At 46.6% G+C, this 17,526-nt stretch overlaps 1 protein-coding gene across 3 annotated transcripts in view; it reads right to left on the minus strand.

Annotated features, from left to right (window-relative positions):
* Positions 1-17,108, minus strand: part of FAM20A (FAM20A golgi associated secretory pathway pseudokinase) — a 64,105-nt gene extending 46,997 nt beyond the window's left edge. For 2 of the 3 annotated variants that reach the window (XR_745366.3, XM_074388887.1), the window contains exon 1: positions 15,963-17,108. Coding sequence is in view for 2 of the 3 variants with exons in the window: in XM_074388887.1 (XP_074244988.1) it covers positions 15,963-16,366 (404 nt within the window). In the remaining variant the exon portion in view is untranslated. The remainder of the gene's footprint in view (positions 1-15,962) is intronic. The other variant, XM_003931790.4, reaches the window with a different exon arrangement.
* Positions 17,109-17,526: the final 418 nt, after the last annotated feature.

Here is a 17,526-nt window from a genome sequence, read left to right on the forward strand (position 1 = left end):
CAGAGAACGAATGCTTTGTCAATAATTTAATTTGAATTTCCTTGGAGCCTTCTTAAAGATCGTGGTGGTGGTGGGTGGGGGAAGACACAGAACCTGATTAACTGTTTGCTATTGAGAAAGCAATGACTGTACCAAGATTTTACTGAGATTTTTGCGAAATGGGCTGCTTTCCTGACACAAACTAATTCCTTTCTCGTTAAAATACAATTGCTTCCTCTTCTGGGAGCTGGTTTTATGCTATGTTGCAATGAACCCCTTGTTTCCACTCCAATTAACTGGGTCCGTAACCCCATCCTGACCTCATAGAACCACAGCCCTGGCTCAGCACTTGAGTCAAACCTGACCAGAAATGTCCATGGGGCTTCTGAGCTGGAGTGGCCCCGAATTGGAGGGGAGTTGAATGAGAAGGGGCATATCATGGATTGTCCCAGGGTGGAAACCACGTGAACTTCTGCCCTGGTGAGCAAAAGTCAGACTCAAGAGGAACCAGTGTCCCAAAATGGGCCTACAGTGTGAATGAAAAAAATAGCTACCTACCCCTTACGTCGTACTCACATGGGGCCAGGCAGTTTTAAGTACTTTGCCATTTTAACTCATTTAACCCCCACAGAATCTCCTTACAAGGCCAGTATTATTATTATTACCTCCACTGTAAAGATATGGGAACCAGATATAGGCAGCGCAAATGACACCTCCAAGCTGGCTCTGCTAGGATGAAGCAGCATCGCGATGAGACCCAAGTACGAAATCCGAAGATGGGTAAGATACCCCACCAATAATATTTTTTCCTCCGATTGGGAGAGCCAAAAAATTTTGGTATACACGTAAGTAATATGGTATATAAGGATGGTTGAGCTGGATAATTTTTAAAACGCCTGATGCTTCTTGCCAACTTGCCCTCCAGAAACACAGAACAACCTACACTAGCAGGAAATTGGGAGTAATTCTGCCTCAATCATCTCTGGGCCCTGATGCGAAGGGGTGTAGCGTGACAACAGTGCCCACGAAGCCTCCTGGACACAAATCGCAACTCAGATTTGTTTCCAGGACCTGGGCTCAGACACAAAATAAAATTACAGTGTTGAGTTTCAGCTCTGGAGTCGAAAATCTGTCTTTGAAATCCAGTTTCTTGAGTAACCTAGCCTGTCTAAGCCACTTTCTTCATCTGAAAATGAGGATAAGGACAGTACCTCCTTATGGGGTTGTTGCAGGGGTTAAATATGCGGTGTGTAACGTGGTCAGCACTGTGGTTAACACAGAGTAACCGCTGCACAGGTGCAACTGGCCATCGAAGGGTCACCAATTCACCAGAGGCATGGTTTGAAGGCAAAGCCTTCAGGGAGCAGAGATTATCCTAGAATCAGCAGAATCCCTGTCATTTCAAGGAAAGTCATTGAGAAACGTGAGCTCAGCAGTTTGCACCAAGAAGGGTGTATGTGTGTATGAGGGGAAGGGGGACTAGTTTCCAAAATAAGCAGATTGATTGCATTCTGTGTTTTCTCCCCATTTGCAAGCATTAGGTAATTGATGGCGAAGTGACAGAGGAGAGATCAATATGTGTGTTTTCCCTCTCTAGAGGCATGAGATGTAGCTAAGTCAACTGAGGGCACTGGCTGGGCTGGAAGCACTGGTGCCTTTCCCTGGGAACAGGAGGCCACAAAAGCCATTTCTCCATCATCATCGACCCAAACATCACACATAAATGGATAAGGCTGCATATTGATGAGTATCAAATAACCTGTAAAGAATATTAAAGCATAACCAACTAGTAGTTGTTTTATGATCAGTGCTGTAGGGAACCAGGCACCCTGCTCAGTGCATTCTGTACATACTCCATCCTCCCAGCTACCTCTTGAGGTACATATTACATCCCACTTTATAAACCGGGAAACTGAGGCTTGGAGGAAATGAGCCTTGGTCCTACATAGCGCTTATGTGGAAGAGCTGGAATTTAAACCCAGAGCTGCCTGACGGCCAACGCTCTCTTATCCACTCATTTACCAAAGATTTATTGAGTGCCTACTATATACAAATAGCATTTTAGATACTGGGGTTAAAATGAAGAAGACACAAAGAAGCCTCCATCCTTCTGTTAGTTTTCTGTTGCCACCCTAATAAATGACCCACAAACTTAGTGACTTAAATAACAACAAAAAAAGTATTCTCTCAGTTCTGGAGTCCGAGAGTTTGAAATCAAGGTATCAACAGGACAGTGCTCCTTCTGGGGACTCTAGCAGAAAGCTCTGTTTGCTGCTTCTGTGGCTACTGATGTTCCTCAGCCTGTGACCACCTCACTCTACTCTCTGTCTTCGTGGTCACATTGCCTCCTCCTCTTCTATCTGTGTGTAATCTCCTTCTGCCTTCCTCATATAAGGACACTTTTCATGGAACTTATGGGTCACTGGATAAGTCAGTTTGCTCTCCTCATCTCAAGAGTCTTAATTAAATCTGTAAAGACCTGTTTTAACCATATAAGATGATAGTCACAGGTTCTGGGGATTAGGACATGAATATCATTTGCGGAGCCATTACTCAGCCTAACCCAAGGGCCATCCTAGGGAATGCAAAATAGAGCTACCACTCAACCCAATTCAAGCCTTGAAGAGTTCAAGATCTGGCTGGGTGCAGTGGCTCACGCCTGTAATCCCAGCACTGTAAGAGGCCGAGGTGGGTGGATCACTTGAGGCCAGAAGGTGGAGGTTGCAGTGAGCTAAGATCATGCCATTGCACTCCAGTCTGGAATGAGCTTCCATCTCAACAAAACAAAAAACAACCCCCACCCACACACACACACACACACACAGAGTTTAAGATCTAATGAGGCTATACACTAAGCAAACCAATACACAAAAAGGCATTAGAGGGTGTTAAAAGCCCAGCTGAAAATAAAACAGGGCTCGGTTAAGACAACATCTGGGACCCCTGTGGATCAGCAGGACAGGAAAGCTCTCTCTTAGTGAGCCATTTTGAAAGTGGTCCCAAAGGACAAGAATAAGCCAGCTGATATCTTCACCTCTTCAGTAGGGCCCGACCATTCTGGTTCATCAGCTTATTAATTCTTGTTTACCTGAACGAGTAAACAAGACTTCTGGATGAGTTGGGCATAGCATCTCCTGCCAGAAGAATTAGGAAGAAACATTTTCCTATATGCAAATAAATTGGCTTTAATATCATAAACTGCAAGCAGCTTTAACAGACTACTGTCTCTCTGCAACTGCTAAAAAGAACTGCTGCAGTCCAATTGCTATAAATTCTAGCTCATCATATTTGGCTGACTTCCCCCGCCTTTTAATGAGTGTATAGCTAATAACAGAACAGAATGTCGTCTCATTGAGTTACCTGGGGTGTATATTTTGCAACGAGTTAAACCCAGAGAGGCCACTGGTAAGTTACGTTGATTAATTTTGGCATTCAATGGTTGCTTTATTGATGTTTTTTAATACCTAAGGTGGGTGTTTGGTTACAGTCTCTTGGAATATTTTTCCAGCCAAAAATTTTGCAGCCACATTCCATGGCATGTGGGTTTGAGGTATTGATTACCCACTGGCTCACTTGTCACAGCAGAGTCAAAGGTATTGTCTGAGGGGAATCTAGGCTGGCCCTTGAACCTGTGGCTTCCCTGCAACAGAAGTCAGTGACTTTGAGTTCACTTGCCTATCCTATTTGACTCCATGACCTCATAAAAAGCCATTTGTTCCTACTTCCAAGTTCAGTTCATCAGCAAGTCTATTTCTTTGTACTGAATGACAATCCTGAAAAACTGCACCCGAGGTGCTTCTGAAAGTTTTATCCTAAATGCACTACCACTCAAAGTCAATGAGAAGCCCTGCTTAAAAAAAAAAATCCAGTTTCATGGAGGACTGCCCAAAGAATATGCCTGCTGCCCTTTCCTCTGGAGGTTCAGCAACTTAAATTCTCTCTTGAGATGAGATAAGCCAGCAGGCTTGATCATCACCATGACTGTGAATGGGTAGGGTAGTGCCTGGGACATGATTTTGGAATTTGCTGTGGGGCACAGTGCTAGCGGAGAGATTCACTAAGAGCCATCGCTAGATAACTCCCCTATGGATGTGATGAAAGATGCTAGCCCTGACACCACACGGTGTCCTCTCTTGAGGAAGTGAGTTGAAAAGGACAAGGAAGGTATTTCTCTGCCTAGTCCCTACCAGGAATTACTGTTCTCTTCTGGGTCACTGGCTGTTTTTTACCTGATAGGCATGATTGGTGGGTCCCCACGAAGCAGAGCTGACTCTGGTGAGAATGTTCTCATGGCAAGTGTTCTGAGAAGTTCCTCACTCTTGGCCCCACTGGTCTTGTGTATTCTTCTTTTTCCTTTGACCCACTTTTCTCAACTATTTTATATTGTGATATATCAAAATTATTTTGTGATGTATCTAAAAGATTAACTCTTGGATATAGGTATAGGTATAATCTACTAGATAATCTTTTATCTAAAAGATTACAAATTATTTACAAGAACTTCAACGTATGAATTTGGTGGGACACAATTCAGTCTATACCAGCCTCATTAGGTTTTTGAAGAGTTGTATTCAATTTCTTTCACTTCAACATATGGGAAGGGGTCTTACCACTGTCAGCCATCTGCCCACTGCTGGACAACTCACCAGCAGAAGGGATTTCCCTTGAGCTTTTGCTCAGTAGAAAAGAACTAAATTGTGTAGATCACCTTCTCTTCAATGGCCAGGATTCCTGAATCTCTCCAGATGGTTTTGATATATGTTGGCCAACAGAGTATGGCAGAAATGACATTTAACAGGTTCTGGCCTGCACTTCAAAAGCCTGTGGAGGCTTCTATGCTCTTGTGGAACCCTGTTGCCACCATATGAACAAGTCTGGATTAGCCTCCTGGAGAATGAGAGGCCAGGGCCATGTGGAGCCAAGATCACCATTCCAGCCCAGAACCCAGACATAGAAGGCAGTACAGCCAAGATCAGCAGAACCAATGTAGTAGCTGACTACAGATGCCTGAGTAAGTCCAACAGAAGAACCATTCCACTGAACCTAGCCCAAAGTGCTGACCTGCAGAATCAGAGGTTAAAAAAGTGGTTCTTGTTTTAAGTCACCAAGTTTTGGAATGGTTTGTCAATACAGCAATAGCTAACAGTACACAGAGCCTAAAAGATACTCTCTTAGGCATAAGGGGTTGAAGCATTGGCAAAGCCACGGAAAGGAGTAATCAGAGACCAATACCATGCTCTTACTAGTGATAATAGCTTGGGGTGGGGGGAAGGGGAGCAGGAGGCTCGGGTTTGGGCACATCAATTTTGGAGACAGGAAGGAAGTTTACTCTATTTTCAAATATTCCAAATCAGTGGTTTAAAAAAAATTTCTAAAAGTGGAAGATTCTTTACAAAAGAAATCTTAAAAAGAACCCCTAATGTATAAAATAGATATAATTTGTAATTTATTGCTATAAATCTTATTTTTTTAAATTTTTTTTTTTTGAGACGGAGTTTCACTCTTGTTACCCAGGCTAGAGTGCAATGGCGTGATCTCGGCTCACCGCAACCTCCGCCTCATGGGTTCAAGCAATTCTCCTGCCTCAGCCTCCTGAGTAGCTGGGATTACAGGCACGCGCCACCATGCCCAGCTAATGTTTTGTATTTTTAGTAGAGATGGGGTTTCACTATGTTGACCAGGATGGTCTCGATCTCTTGACCTCGTGATCCACCCACTTCGGTCTCCCAAAGTGCTGGGATTACAGGCTTGAGCCACTGCACCCAGCCTATTGCTATAAATCTAACTTATATGGTTAAATATATAAAATCATTTTAAAAATTAATCAGTGAGAACAAGAGGGATAATAGGATTATTAACTCAAGCATTCAAAATTGGATGTAAGGGAGACAGGCATAATCTTATATTAGCACCAATCAATTTCTATATAGAATTTTGGTGGCAGAGTATTGAAAATCTTGATAAACATCTGTAAGTAGTGGCAGCAGGAAACAGCTTTTAACAGCTCACTTTGCAATCTCAGGATACTCCCCAATTAAACAAAGATGAGAGGAGAAGCCATCTGTCAGCAGTTACTGGAGGCAGGATTATAACAATGCATAACACAATTGGGTGTAGATTTTCTTAAATTATATAAAAATTATCTTAAAGTATATTTTTTCAAAGTGAAAATTTGATCAATCATTTGCAGAAACGGTGAAGCACCTCCCAGGAGTTCATGAAGCACAGTTGGAAAATTGATATTTCATTAGGGTAGAATTTGAAGAAGAGATCCTAGTTGACGATGTGCAAAGCTTGGAAAACAGAGTTGCAAGGAGCCCTCAGGGGCCACAGACTCCTCCTCTTCCTTTCAAAAGCAGGAACTGAGGCTTGGGAAAGAAAGCACTTTTCTTAGAACTCACACACAGGTATCTTCACTCTCGGTTGAGATATATTTTTTCAGGAGAAAGAGGCATGAACCTGTGAAAGAGCTGGGTCCCTGCCAATTTCTTTTTTATGCTCCCACCAAAAGACTAAAGTTGCTTTAAGAGAATGCCCAAATAAAGATTCCTATTTCCATGGGAGGGTTTTAATAGCTGGTATAAAAAGTCTGGCACATGTGAATTTATGACTGAATTTGCTTTTAAAAAGTTTTATTAAAACCTTAGAGCAGCAGCCATAAGTCATACAGTCATACAGCCATACAGTCAGTGACTGTAGCAGACTAAGTTGAGAAACTTTCTGGTATCATGGAAATCACTAAAGTCCCTCCACCACCCTGTCAGTCTTTATTTCCAGCTTGGTTTTGGGGAACTGCTCTTCCTGACCCTGAGCCAGGTGTTTCCAATGACTCTGCCTCCCTGGCATCAGTGAGTGGGTGGAGGGTGGGCATCAGCCTCCATCTGGGCCAATCTTAGCCCTCTGAAGCCGGGCTATATTCCCAGACCTGGCCAATGAGCATCTTTGCCCACAATCTTTCTTTTTGGAAATCAGAGAAACCTTTTCTCCCTAGTCCCCAGGCTTTGGGGACATGGGCCACAGGAAGGGATGAAGACAAGCAGATGAACTATGGAAAGAGAGGGTAGTGACAAAGACCCAGAATTCAGGGACACTTCAATGCTGTGAAGGCCGTAAGTTCCTCCTGCCCTTACTGAGGTTTGGTTACCGAGTCTCTACAATTCCTAGTTTGAATTGGGTTTCTGTCACAGGAAACTGCAGAATCCTGATGAATGTGGGGAATACTTAAAAAATGACTTACTTGCTAGTGATAGAGACAGGAGACAGTCAAGGGTTGCTGGCGAAATCCCACCTTCAAGCCTAAAACAGCCTGAAAGCTGAAAAACAGGACTGCTGGTCCCAGATGAAGCTTTCCTTTTCCCAACTGATTCTTTTTGAATCATGCCCACCTGCGCACTGGGAGAATGGGGTGGAGCCTGGGAAGGTCATCCTGTTTGCAGTGGGGAGGAGCCTGGACTTTCCTGTTCCTGTGTGGTGACCTAGGATTCAATCTGTGAGGCTGGAAGTTTGCTAGTAGGACTCTCTCTTACTCTGCTGAGAGTTAGCTTTCCTTTTTCCTTTTTGCCCAATAAATTCCGTTTCCTCACTCTTCTATGTGTGCGCGAGCCTCATCTTTCCTGGTCGTGTGACAAGAGCCCAGTTTTAGCTGAACTAAGGAGAAAGTTCTGCAACACTAGGAAAATGAACATATGCACAAGATGCAGATTTTGCATGAAACTGAAGGGAAAAACGGACCTTACCACCTGAATTCAGTGGGATCCAATGACCCCAATTACAAAACTCCTGCAATGAAACTTTGGTAACAAGAGTCTGGATTTGATTTTGGAATTGAGGTTGGCCAATCTAACTTTTCTCCTATCTCTGAGTGCTTAGGGCTGCATGGAATGTGAAAATAGGCAGCTACTGGTTGTGCATAATTCTGAGCTATGAATTAACTATGAATGGGGTTTTAAAAAAAAGTGCATGAGTCAGCTGTGAAGGCAGATAGATATACTTTCCCTAAGGGATTTATGACTATTCAGCCACTGAGGAAAATCAATGAGAATTATACAAATTCCATTTCAACTGGTGAAACTAAGACTCTGTAAGGAGACTCGAATTGGCCAGGAGAGACCATCTGCCCCTCCATATATCTGCCATTTTGGTTGGTAGCATCAAAAATATTTACCTACAACCTATGGAGCTGGACCCAGGCGTTGACAATTGAAGGCATATTTGCAATCTTGAAGGCAATTTGCAAGAGAGCTGCGCTTAACTTGCCAGGTCTGAGCAGCTCTGTTTTTCTTCAGTGGATGTCTTTCCTAGCCCATCAACCTCTCCCAAGCTTTAAAAAATCTCATCTCTTTCCAGGCCACCTTGTTTTTTTTATGATCCAGCTTCTCAGTCTATGTATCCTGTGCCAACACTTCTTAAATTTCTCTTTTACTTTCCATATTTTGCTGAATTTTATTACAGGCTCTTGGCTTCTTAGGAACCGTACTCCTTTACTATTCTGTATTCCCTGGGGCTTCTTAAATTTATTATCTGGCTTATTGCTAGTGAATTCAATAAAACAGGCTTTTCCCTGGGAACTGACTTGGCCTCCTGCTCAAGCCCGAGCCTACTGGCTGCCCCCAGCGCTTGGTCTCCAGAGCCAGGCAGCGGGGATTGAATGTCATGGATGCTGCCATCTCCACAGCACTCAAACTCAGATCTGTCCTGATTTCACATTTCAACTGCAGGACGTTCTGCCAAGTGACAGAGTACGAAAAGAGCTAAGCCTTTTTCTCTGTACTGCGGTTTTCATTAAGTGCGTATGTGTGTGCCTGCCTATAATAACAGGTAAGAACGGATGTCTAGTAACTTCTGTTCTGCTACAGCTGCAGCTGTTTAGAATGTTATCCTCACTTGGCTTTTAGCCATATGCAAGCCTACTTCAGCAGAATCCACAGGCTCTCATCAGCCTCTAGCTTAATGAATAATTACAAAAAATACAGGTCAGCGCCTGCTGAGGTGCAGCGCAGGGATTGCTTTGGCTTAGTCAAGGTCTCTGTGTTTCCCATTTTTCTTTAATGCAAGATTTCTTGGCTGCTCTTCCTCAGAAAGCACGGGAAGCTGAAGAAACTCCCTCTTCTTGGCAAATGATGCTTTCTCAACTTTCCTTCATGGCTTTTTTTGACTTTGATTTTATTTAGGCTACTGCAATGAGAAGAGCACTCCACATCCAAATTTCAGAATGTCTCAGCAGGGTGGTTTTGCTCTAGACTTCTACAGGGAGCAGTAGACAAGTGGGATGATTTTACAGTTGGAATTGTTTTTGTTCAAGGCTGTTTTCAAAGACGATAATAGGCCATGGTCTAACAGCCCCCAAATCCTGGTGTCGTCTGTTTCCAATTATTTGTTCCACAGATATTGACTCTGGCCATGAAACAGCTATATTAGAGTGACCAGGACAAGCTGGGGGCTTTCCATGTCAAGGACAAGTGACCATTCCTTGTCACATGAAGCGCCAACAGCTTCCATGAAGTTACAGCTGGGCATAGGGGACACTCAAAAAATAATATGGTATATACAGAGAGGATGTATATAGTCAGGGAGGAACCACAGTGGGGAATGGTAGTCAGAAAAGCCTTCACAAAGGAGGAAAAGCTGGGGTGTCTGGGCATCAGAGGACATAGGGCGGTGAAGCTGGTGTTTAAGAGCATGGATTCTGAAGCCAGACCCTTTGGGTATAAATGCCGCCCGTGGTTTTCCAGCTGCCTGACTTTGGGCAGGTTATATAACCTTCTCATTTCCAGTTTCCTCTATAAAACGAAATAAACAGAAGCACTATATTTGTTTTCTATTGCTGTATAACAGAGTACCACAAACCTAGTAACTGAAAACAATATGCATTAATTAGCTCACAGTTTTTTAGGTCAGATGTCCAGCTTGGTGTGGCTGTACCCTTTGCACAGGGACTTAGAAAGCTGAATTTAAGGTGGTAGCTAGGTTGATTTCTCATCTGGAGGTTCTGGTGAAAAAATCTGCTTCCACGCTCATTCTTGTTGGTGGCAGAATTTATTTCTTTGTGGCTGTCAGACTATAGTTCCTGCTTTCTTGCTGGCTGTCAGCTGGGGCCAATCTTAGCCTAAAGGTTGCTCCTATCCCTTGCCACGTGGCCCCTCCATCTTCAATCAGCAATGGCTCATCAAATCCTTATTCCTCTTTGAATCTCTCACTTCCTCTCCCTTGATCAGCCCAAGAATACTCTCTGCTTTAAATGGTTCATGGATTAAATCATGCTAATGGGATAATCTCCATATCCCAAGGGTAACTGGTATGGAGCTTTAATTACATGTGTAAAATCCCTTTCCAGCTATACCTGTATAAGCAGTCGGCTGAACAACTAGAAGAGGTGTGTATGCCAGGGCTGGAAATCTTGGAAGGCTGTCTTGGAATTCCATCTACCACACGCACCTATTTCTACAGAGGTTATAAGACCTAAAATAAGTATGTAATGTGCCTGGCACACAGCAAGCATGTTTCAGGTAGAAGGATTTGCATGCAAAAAATTAGCAACTTGGGTTCTCAGAATTGTTGAGAACTTGGTTGGGAGAAAGAAAAGTGTTGTTGGGAACAGTGGAACAGCCTCCGGTTCTCAGCTGAAGGGCTTCATTTTGATCTATTATGAAGCAGGAAGTGCCTGTCTTTCTTGGATGAATGATGCTGATGTTCTCCCTGATTTAGATTTTTGCTGTGGCAACAGCAGTGAGGACAGGCTTTGGAATGAGGGAGAAAAAAACCTGACAATGGCCTTCTGGACTGGCCATCTCAGAAACCATCTGCTTGGAGCTTTTGACTCTCAGAGGAGTGGAGAGATTTCCTCTAGCTACAAATTCAGGGATTCAGAAACCACTAAAACAATATCTTTTCCAAAACTAGTCCAGCAAGGCTCTACTTGGGAGAAATGGGAAATGGAAGTCAGGCTCCCCACTCCCTCTGCTAGCCACACATGGGCCATGGTGGATGTCCACTTCCAAATCACAGGAGGCCACTTCCTGCCTTAGCCTAGGATTGTTGGCAGGAGAATCCGACAAGGAGCCAAGGTCCCGTTGACTCTGGCAGAGAAGCAAATGGCCACCATCCATGAGGAAGAACCTGGACTTTCATCCAGCCTGCAGGTTGAACTGCCTGCTCACAAGTAATCTAGGTTCAGAGCATTCTAGGGCAAGCACAAGATAAGCAGGACAGAGATAAAAAGATGGGGGTGAGAATGGAGAGGTTGTATTTTTCCTTCCACAGATGCCGTGGGGGGCTGGGGCAGGGAGGAGCTTACCTTCCCCAACTTCCTAGATTAGGCAGTTCTTCTAGCTGAATTGCTTTTCATCTCTCCTGACTTCTTCTCCCCCTTCTCCTCTATCTTCCTTGGCTTCTGGATCTTCTCAAAGCATCCCCCGGAAAAACTTCAGCCAATTTACTCCCTTTGACCAACTGTCATTTTTGAAAAGCTGCCCAGTCTCTTTGCTGTGATTTTCAAAGAGAGACCCAGGACTAGGTTTTCTTTCAGTGACAGCGATAGGTAGGAGGATGGCGGTGGCAGCAGGGTGGTGGGGGGTGAGGGGGCATGGGAGGGGACGAGGCAAGAACTTTGGATGTGGAAAACCCCCTCCCCCTCCCCCTCACACTTCTCTAAGAAATGCTGAATCTGTAATTGCAAGACAATACAACCTTCCTGACATCTGAGGAAGATGTCAAGAAAGAAGAGAAAGCAAAAACTCATGGTTGTGTTGTAGCTGCTGGAGTTTCCACGCTAGGGAGATCTGACCTTGTTTGACCTTGCCTGTCAAGACCAGAGGGTTACAGAGAAACTGATCAAAGATAGGTGGCCAAAAGGCCAATGATATGTGAGCAAAACTGGCCAAGCTGATCAATTCTGACATGTCAAAAGACAGCTGTTGTCTGATTTGGGCAGCTTGTGGGCCAGGGAAGAAATTGGAAGCTCGGGGTATTATAAGAATGCAAAGGAGAGAAACAATATGAATCATCACCTGTGCTCCAGGTAAGCCTGCCTGCCCTGCGTCATCACTTATTAAAGCAAAGGACTAAGAGCAGCACAATTCTGGCTTGTTCGTTTATGGCCTGAAATAGTGAAGACTTCCTTTTTCTTCTTCCCTGTGCTCTTTCTTCGTCACTATTCAAGACAGATGCCAAATGTGTCATCACGCTTGATGGAGCCTGGCATTGGCTCGCTGGCTGTGATCAGCAGCTGACCACCTGACAGAAGCACTTTCCCTGATTACATTTTTAACTTGGATTGTGCCACATTTAGTTACATTCTTTGGGGGAAAAGAAAGGAAGGGAGGGAAGAACAGTGAGTGAAGGAGGTTTGCAGAAAGCTTCAGGGCCAGATAGCACATGGACAGCCCACCTTAAAAATCATGTCTTCCCATTTGTGACTTAACTAAATGTCTAAATGTTGATATGCAGTGAACAAATATTAATTGAAAACTCAAGACATTCAAAACAGTACAAATGTCATCTTCCATTGTGTGAAGTCAAAAAGGAACGTGTGGGTGAGTGGGGAGGTGGGGAGACACACCATTAGCTACCTCTTATTGGTAATGAGCTTGAATTGTGGAAGGACACTTTCTGACTTGATACCATTTCTTATTGGTATGATGGTCAAAATTACAAAAAAAAAAAAAGTCACTCAGACTAATGGTCTTTTCTGGGCAAGTGGTGAAGAACATGAATTTGGCTTATTTTATTCTCTGCACCTCTCCTGGTGTGGTGGACAGTTTGCTGATACAATTATTTTGGATAGCACTGCATGTTCGCTATTGGCATGGTGGCATCCACATTTTTTCTTTTCTTTCTTTCTTTTTTTTTTTTTTAGATGGAGTCTTGCTCTGTTGCCCAGGATGGAGTACAGAGGCACGACCTCTGCTCATGCAACTTCTACCTCCCAGGTTCCAGCGATTCTTCTGCCTCAGCTTGCTGAGTAGCTGGAATTACAGGTGCCCGCCACCATGCCCGACTAATTTTTGTATTTTTAACAGAGATTGAATTTCACCATTTTGACCTAGCTGGTCTTGAATCCCTGACCTCAGGTGATCTGCCTGCCTCAGCCTCTCAAAGTTCGGGGATTACAGGTGTGAACAACTGCACCTGGCCCACATGTTTATAAATCACTAGATTTTAAATACTGGCAGGGCTACAAACAAGAAGAGCTTGTCTGTGCAAGAGGAAACAATTAGCAAGATCCTTCATTCTTTCTTCCTCTGCTGTCCATTCTAATAATCTGGCTGGTGCTGGGATCTGGGGGTGTCCTCGGCCCTGTACATTGTAGCAGGACCTGGGTCTACCTCAGCACTGCTACATCCTCATTTTCGGCAGGGAGCACTCTCATTTAAGGTAATGAATGACTGCCTCTCACAATAGAACTCTGAGCTAGTGAATCTTCCGTGTCTTTTTCCCCCCTGAGACAAGGTCTCACTCTGTCACCTAAGCTGGAGTGCAGTGGTGCAATCACAGCTCACTGCAGCTTCAACCTCCTAGGCTCAAGCAATCCTTCTGTCTCAGTCCTTCAAGTAACTAGGACTACACGTGCGTGTCACCACCTGCTATTTATTTATTTTTATTTTTATTTTGTTTTTTGAGACAGAGTCTTGATCTGTTGTCCGGGCTGGAGTGCAGTCACGCAATCTTGGCTCACCACAACCTCAACCTCCTAGGTTTAAGTGATTCTCCTGCCTCAGCCTCCTGAATAGCTGGGACTACAGGTGTGCGCCACCATGTCTGGCTAATTGTAATTTTAGTAGAGGCAGGGCTTCACCAAGTTGGCCAGGTTGGTCTCAATCTCCTGACCTTGTGATCTACCCGCCTCAGCCTCCCAAAGTGCTGGGGTTACAGGCATGAGCCACAGCGCCCGGAGTTTTTTTTTTTTTTTTTTTTTTTTATAACGCGGTATTTTGTTATGTTGCCCAAGCTTGTCTTGAACCCCTGGGATCAAGTGATCCTCCCTCTGCCTCTCAAAGTGATGGGATTACAGCTATGAGCCACCCTGTCCAGCCTTGAGTTTCATTTTTAACCCTGATATAAGTAACAACACATCTCCTTATTATAGTTAAGGTTTACAATACAGTTTGGGTGGGGGGAGAGGGATCTCGGCTTCTGAGGTCCAGTTTTAACATTTATAAGTGCAGCGGATCCTCCTGTTATGGTCCATAGACCCTGCTTGGGAAAGTGACACATTTGACCAACCACACAAAACCACTCTGTGACCTCTGTATATAGCAAGGCCACCAGTCCCTCCTTGATCTTCTGTTAAATGACCAAGATCATTTCTGGTCAGTAAGTGTGTGTGTGTGTGTGTGTGTGTGTGTGTGTGTGTGTGTGTGTGTGTGTTTCGGTCTTTGTTGGCACATAATGGTGTGGAAATCAAACTTAAAACTGATTGTATAACAGCTTGGTGAGAAAGATTTTTGCTTTTCTGTCATAATACTTCCCTGGACTTTGCTTCGGGTCCAAAGCAACATGAGGAAGTTTAAGGCCACAGAAATGTACCTAAATGAAGGCTGATTACATTTACAAAAGCAAGTGACTTTGTCTACAGTCTCGCATTCTCAGATCCACAGTAGACATGTAGATGCTTTCTCTAATGGCAAAATTTCCTGGTTCACTAATCCAGACTTCCATGTTATTGATGAAATAAAGATAATATTGAAAATGAGAGTGTCTGAGAAGCAACCTCAAACTACCTTTTATTACTGCACGCAATTAACAACGGAATTGAGAATCACTTTCTTTCTAACATAAAATCATGAGCCATAGACTTGCTACTGAAATTGACCACAGTGATTCAGCCAATCACTCAACTTCTTTGCAAAATTTTTCTGAAGGTTTTTTTTTTCCTCCCTCCAATCTCAGCATTACAGAATAATGAGCAAACAGTTAAATTGGCCCAGCTCTGAGTTTCAAGAGAGATTTGTGGTCTGTTCATCCTCCGGAGGGATGATAAAACCACCGGTGACATCTCACTTTGAAATCTCTTGTATTAAGTAAAGAGACGGGTGTGGTGCGCTAGTGAACTCTGCATGTGAGTGGTATTTAGACAAGTTCTGTACTTCAAAGCAGAGTTCTTAACTCATAGGGAGGCTTTCTGCCATTAGCAAGGGATCTCACTAATGACCAATGCGGCTTTCTCCAACACCCCCATCCCTTTCCAAAAAGATTCTTCTTAACTTTATCCTAAATATATTTGATATTTTTTTCCTCTGTATTTTGCTTTGGGTTTTAAAAATTCCCTGGCAGATTTTTATCTCCTCTGTGGAAGCATCAACCTGAAGATCCAAGTCAGTCCAAATCACCAGAATAATACAAGATGATAAAACTGCCTTCAAGTTCTAATACTTGCTGCAGGGGCGCAAGCCGCGTCTTAAACGTGAACAATGGGGTGGCTGCGTCAGAGAACTGACCATTTACTTCCTGCCTCAGGTGACCCCCCTTGTGATTTCTGACACTGGGTAGAGGGAAAGGGAAAGAACTGAGTTTTGGGGAGAAGCATGCTTTTTGGGAAGCGCCCAGGTTTACCCAAAGAGCCCAGTTAAGTGCTGAATTACAACTAGTTTTGGAGTCGCCCTGTTTGGGGCCTCATTCTGGAAAACCCCAAGTCCAGCGGCGGCTTCCTCCACATCAGGACAGAGAGAGGGGATTGGGAGTGGACGAGGGAGCAGGAGTGGGGCTCCAGGACGACCCAAGCGCTCCAGGGGAGGGGCTGAGAGGGTTTCCTCGCGGCTGCACAGAAACTTTTTCCTCGCACTCTCTGACTCCGGGACTGGACTGTGAGCTCTGCAACAGCTGGTGGGGTTCGAGTGGGGAACATATCCTCCGCCCAGCGCCAGGGCTGGAGCCTTGGGTGGAGCCGCCGCAGCCCTGGGCCGGGGGCGGCAGGGGACTAGAGACCCGGGCGCTGGGAGGCCCAGGCTAGAGCGCCGGTTCTCCCGCGTCGCGGGCGGGGTCCTCACCTGTTCCAGCGGGCCACTTTCCTCCGGTAATACCGCAGCGCCTCCTGGCTGTCCAGGAGCGAGTCCTCGGGTCCCACGAGAGGCGGCTCCTCCGGGAGGTTGTACAGCGGGTGGGTAAAGAGGGCCTGCAGCTTGGAGCCCGAGTCGCTGCGGCTGCCGCCGGCCGGCTCAGTCCGGGTCCCGGCTCGGAAAAAGTTGTGCACGATCGTGCCGGGGTCCGAGGCGGCTGCGGCCGAGTCCGGTGCGGTGAGGGAGGCGCGGCCAGAGCACGGGCACCCCCGCGGGCGCTCCCGGGGCCGCAGCTGGCGCTGCACTTGGGGCCAGAGGTGGAAGTAAAGGTCGGCGGAGAGCAGCGCGCCCAGCAGCAGCAGGGTCAGCAAGCGGCCCCGGCGCAGCCCGGGCATGGCCCAGCCCGGGCGCGGGGCGGCGGGGCGTGCCGGCCGAAGGGGACGCCTCTGGGGGCGGGCGGGCAGTCTACGAGGTCCCGGGGCGAGCGCAGAAGAGGCGCCTGGTGTCCCGCGGGCGGGCTGGGGTCGAGGGCACCGGAATGCTCCCCGCGCGGGCTAGTGCCCCGTGGAGGGGTGTCGCTCCTGAACTTGGAGACCAGGTGCTCGGAGCGCCGGGGCTCTCGGTGTCAGCGGGCGTCGCTTCTCCGCGCCGAGTGAGCCAAGGGAATGGGGTTCCCCGGGTGCCCGCTTCTTGCGCCTTTTCTCCCCTGCGCCCGCCCTCCCGGGCGCCCGCGGCAGGTGAAGGGCCCCCGGCCTAGGGCACCGGCTGTCACGGCGGGCGGGGCGACGGGGCAGGGGGCAACCTCGAAGAGCCGCGCGGAGGGTAGGCGGAGGCAGCCGGCTGCGGAGGCCGGGGAGTCACTCCCGAGGATGCTGTCGCTCGGCGGCGGCGGCGGCGACTGCTCCCGCGACTCCTTCTGCGGGCGGCGGGGACGCCAGTGCTCGCCGGCTGGCACGGGCGGCGGGAGTGGGGAGTTGGCGAAGCTGAAGCGGCTCCGGGGAGCTCGTCTGCGCGCCTGGACTCCTAGAGGCAGAGGTAGCGCAGGGCCTCCCCGAGCCTGGCCTGGCGCCGGCACCCCCGCCCACTCTCCGCTGGCACCTGCCTCTGGCGCAGCTGACGGCCAACTCTTGACCCGCAGCCGGCGAGGCCCTTGCACCTTGTCACCCACCCACTGCCTGCGCCCTCCCCCTCGCTCAGGCCTCCCACTTTCCCTGCCTAGTTCTCAGTCCAGACACTTTAGGGGACTCAAGCGGGGGATCCCGAAGCCTCTTGTTACCATTTCTTTCTTTTTTTCAAGACACCACAAGCCCCCTAAAAACCCCTTTTTCCTGTAAGCTTTGCCGTGAGTGTGGCGGGGAGAGGCAGGGGTGGCAATGTTGGTATCTTTTCTCTCTTTGTGTCCCCTTCACCCCCAACCGCCTGTAGAGCTCAGGACACATCAAGATTCATAACAACTACCTACTATGTGCCTGGCACATAGTAGGCGCTCAGGAAACATCCTCTTGGGGAAGGAAAGATCTTGACCTTTAAAAGTAAGGCATCCGTTTTACCTAGA

Source organism: Saimiri boliviensis, chromosome 17, assembly GCF_048565385.1.
Source record: "Saimiri boliviensis isolate mSaiBol1 chromosome 17, mSaiBol1.pri, whole genome shotgun sequence".
Taxonomy (NCBI): domain Eukaryota; kingdom Metazoa; phylum Chordata; class Mammalia; order Primates; family Cebidae; genus Saimiri; species Saimiri boliviensis.